The sequence below is a fragment of the Penaeus vannamei genome, chromosome 4 (genome assembly GCF_042767895.1).
Source record: "Penaeus vannamei isolate JL-2024 chromosome 4, ASM4276789v1, whole genome shotgun sequence".
Lineage (NCBI taxonomy): Eukaryota > Metazoa > Arthropoda > Malacostraca > Decapoda > Penaeidae > Penaeus > Penaeus vannamei.
Window position 1 is genome coordinate 2,618,743 of NC_091552.1, and position 2,142 is coordinate 2,620,884.

General features: G+C 31.8%; 1 protein-coding gene across 2 annotated transcripts in view; it reads right to left on the bottom strand.

Moving 5' to 3' along the window:
• Positions 1-266: 266 nt before the first annotated feature.
• Positions 267-2,142, bottom strand: part of LOC113829491 (phosphatidylinositol 3,4,5-trisphosphate 3-phosphatase and dual-specificity protein phosphatase PTEN) — a 62,813-nt gene continuing 60,937 nt past the window's right edge. For both annotated transcript variants that reach the window (XM_070120482.1, XM_027382670.2), the window contains one exon: positions 267-763. In XM_070120482.1, the coding sequence (XP_069976583.1) occupies positions 744-763 (20 nt within the window). In that variant the 3' untranslated portion in view covers positions 267-743. The remainder of the gene's footprint in view (positions 764-2,142) is intronic.

Genomic DNA, 2,142 nt, shown 5'->3' on the forward strand with positions numbered 1-2,142 from the left:
CCGTGTATTTATTCCTTTTTTTATCTCATTTTTTTTTTTTTTTACTTTTTGTCATAAAGTTATGCGAAAAAATATACTTTTTTTTTCCTACACTTCAAACATCTGCTACTCTAAGAATAAATGTATTAACACCTGAACTGTCACAAAACGAGATCAAGGAGTATTGTTTACTGTACATTAATAAATTACTTTTCTTTTTGTGAGGCGTATTTGCCAAGTTTTGTATTTACAGATACACAAGCACTCTTTTGTTGATCTTTTTCTTATTCATAAAATCTGGAAGTCGTATGAAAATTTCTAAAATCTTGTATCCTCTGATATTGGTCATATAAAAAAAAAAAAATCCCAACTTTTTACTTAAAGTGAACTTATCCATTTCAGAGCAACTTCCATGGCAGCTTTAAAATCTTGTCTTCAGTTTTTTCTTTTCTTTTTCTTTTTCTTATTAACATGCATTTGCACTTCAATAAAAGTTGTTACAAACTGAAGACTGAAGACTGTAGCCAACTGAACTTAAACCTTATACATCAGAGTATAGGAAATCTACTTATCCATGAAAATACTATACATTCTCTTATGGCCATCCATCACAGATGAACTGAACTTTGTCGTAGACTGCATAAAGTGGGTAAGGGATGACCAGCACTGCCCTAAGATTGTGAACGGGAAATGCTACATGCATCAGTTCCGGTGGGTCAGGTACGCATTGCCAAGCCAAAATACTCAGCCAAAGCTTCGTGCGCTCACAAGTGGGTGGACTCGCCTGCAAAAATCAAAGCTCTAGGGTTACTTATTAAGCTCTTGAATGTCTTCAGAATATCACAGTCTGTTATGTGCATAATACAAGTGAAATATCTCTATTAATTTCCCCCAAAGATCAGTTTAAGAAGTACTGTATATCCATCAGCATACTCTCCCTATATTATGCACATGGAATGTTCTGGCAAGGAATGGGTTATGCTAAATGAAAATAAACAATTACACAATCAATGCAGTAAAAATACCAAAATAAAATGAAGAAAAAATTAATAAAAATTAGTACAGGTACACAGTAATTATAAAAAAAACACATACTACAGACTTTCAACATGCAAAAGTAAGGAGCATTTTAGTAGAAACCTTCATGCAACACATTTATTACTGTCATGCACAATCTACAGCAAGCATCTTTGTAATGGTAGATATAAAAGAATGAATAATTAAGTATATTAAAGTAGCCATACAAAGGTATAAAAAGTTAATCAGTTGATCATATAAATATTATTAGGAGAGATAAACACCATTATAATATAAACATCTTTAATGAGGATCTTCAATTAAATGTGACATTATCAGTAATTTTGAGCCTTCACTGACACTAAAGACATCTTCCTACGGAGAGTAATGACAATGGGCCTAATTTACCTAATAACAAAAGGCATCAAAATCACTAACTATTTCACATATTAACATTACATAAAGTACTCTGTATGAACCTCTAGGTGTATGAAATTTATAAAATATTTCTTTTTTCTATGATGCTCCAACATCTAAGAACCTGTACATCACTCTTAGCTATTAGTAGTATTCTATGATAATTGTAACTTGAACAATGAGTACGGCCTCATGAGATCTCAAAATGTATATACAGCATACAAAAACAGTCAGATGGTGACACACTCAAACATTATCCTTAAACTAATAGATGGGTTCTCAAAACTTTGAAAAACAAGAGAATGGAAAAATAAATCTAACAAAGAATTGTGCCCTTCAGGTTTATCATAAAAATCATTCTTTAGCTATGTATAATGAACATACTAATCTTCCAACATCTATACATATTCTAAATTTTATATACCAATTACCTACACAAAATGTACCTAAAATATGGCAACAGTTTTCTGTTTGGAAGTTCCAACTACAGGTTTACAATTTGTAGTTCGATAACTATGTGGTATATGAAGGGAAAACATGTATCCGTTATAGGACTCCTAATTGGTATATGAAGGAAAACATATATTTGTGGTAGGATTCCCAACTGGTATATCAAGGAGAATATATAGAAACAACACCAATTGCTTCACTTACCTACTACCGGTCTTTCAGCTGCATTGGCAGTTAAATACTGAGTGTGCAATCATTTCAACAATGCAAAAACTGATT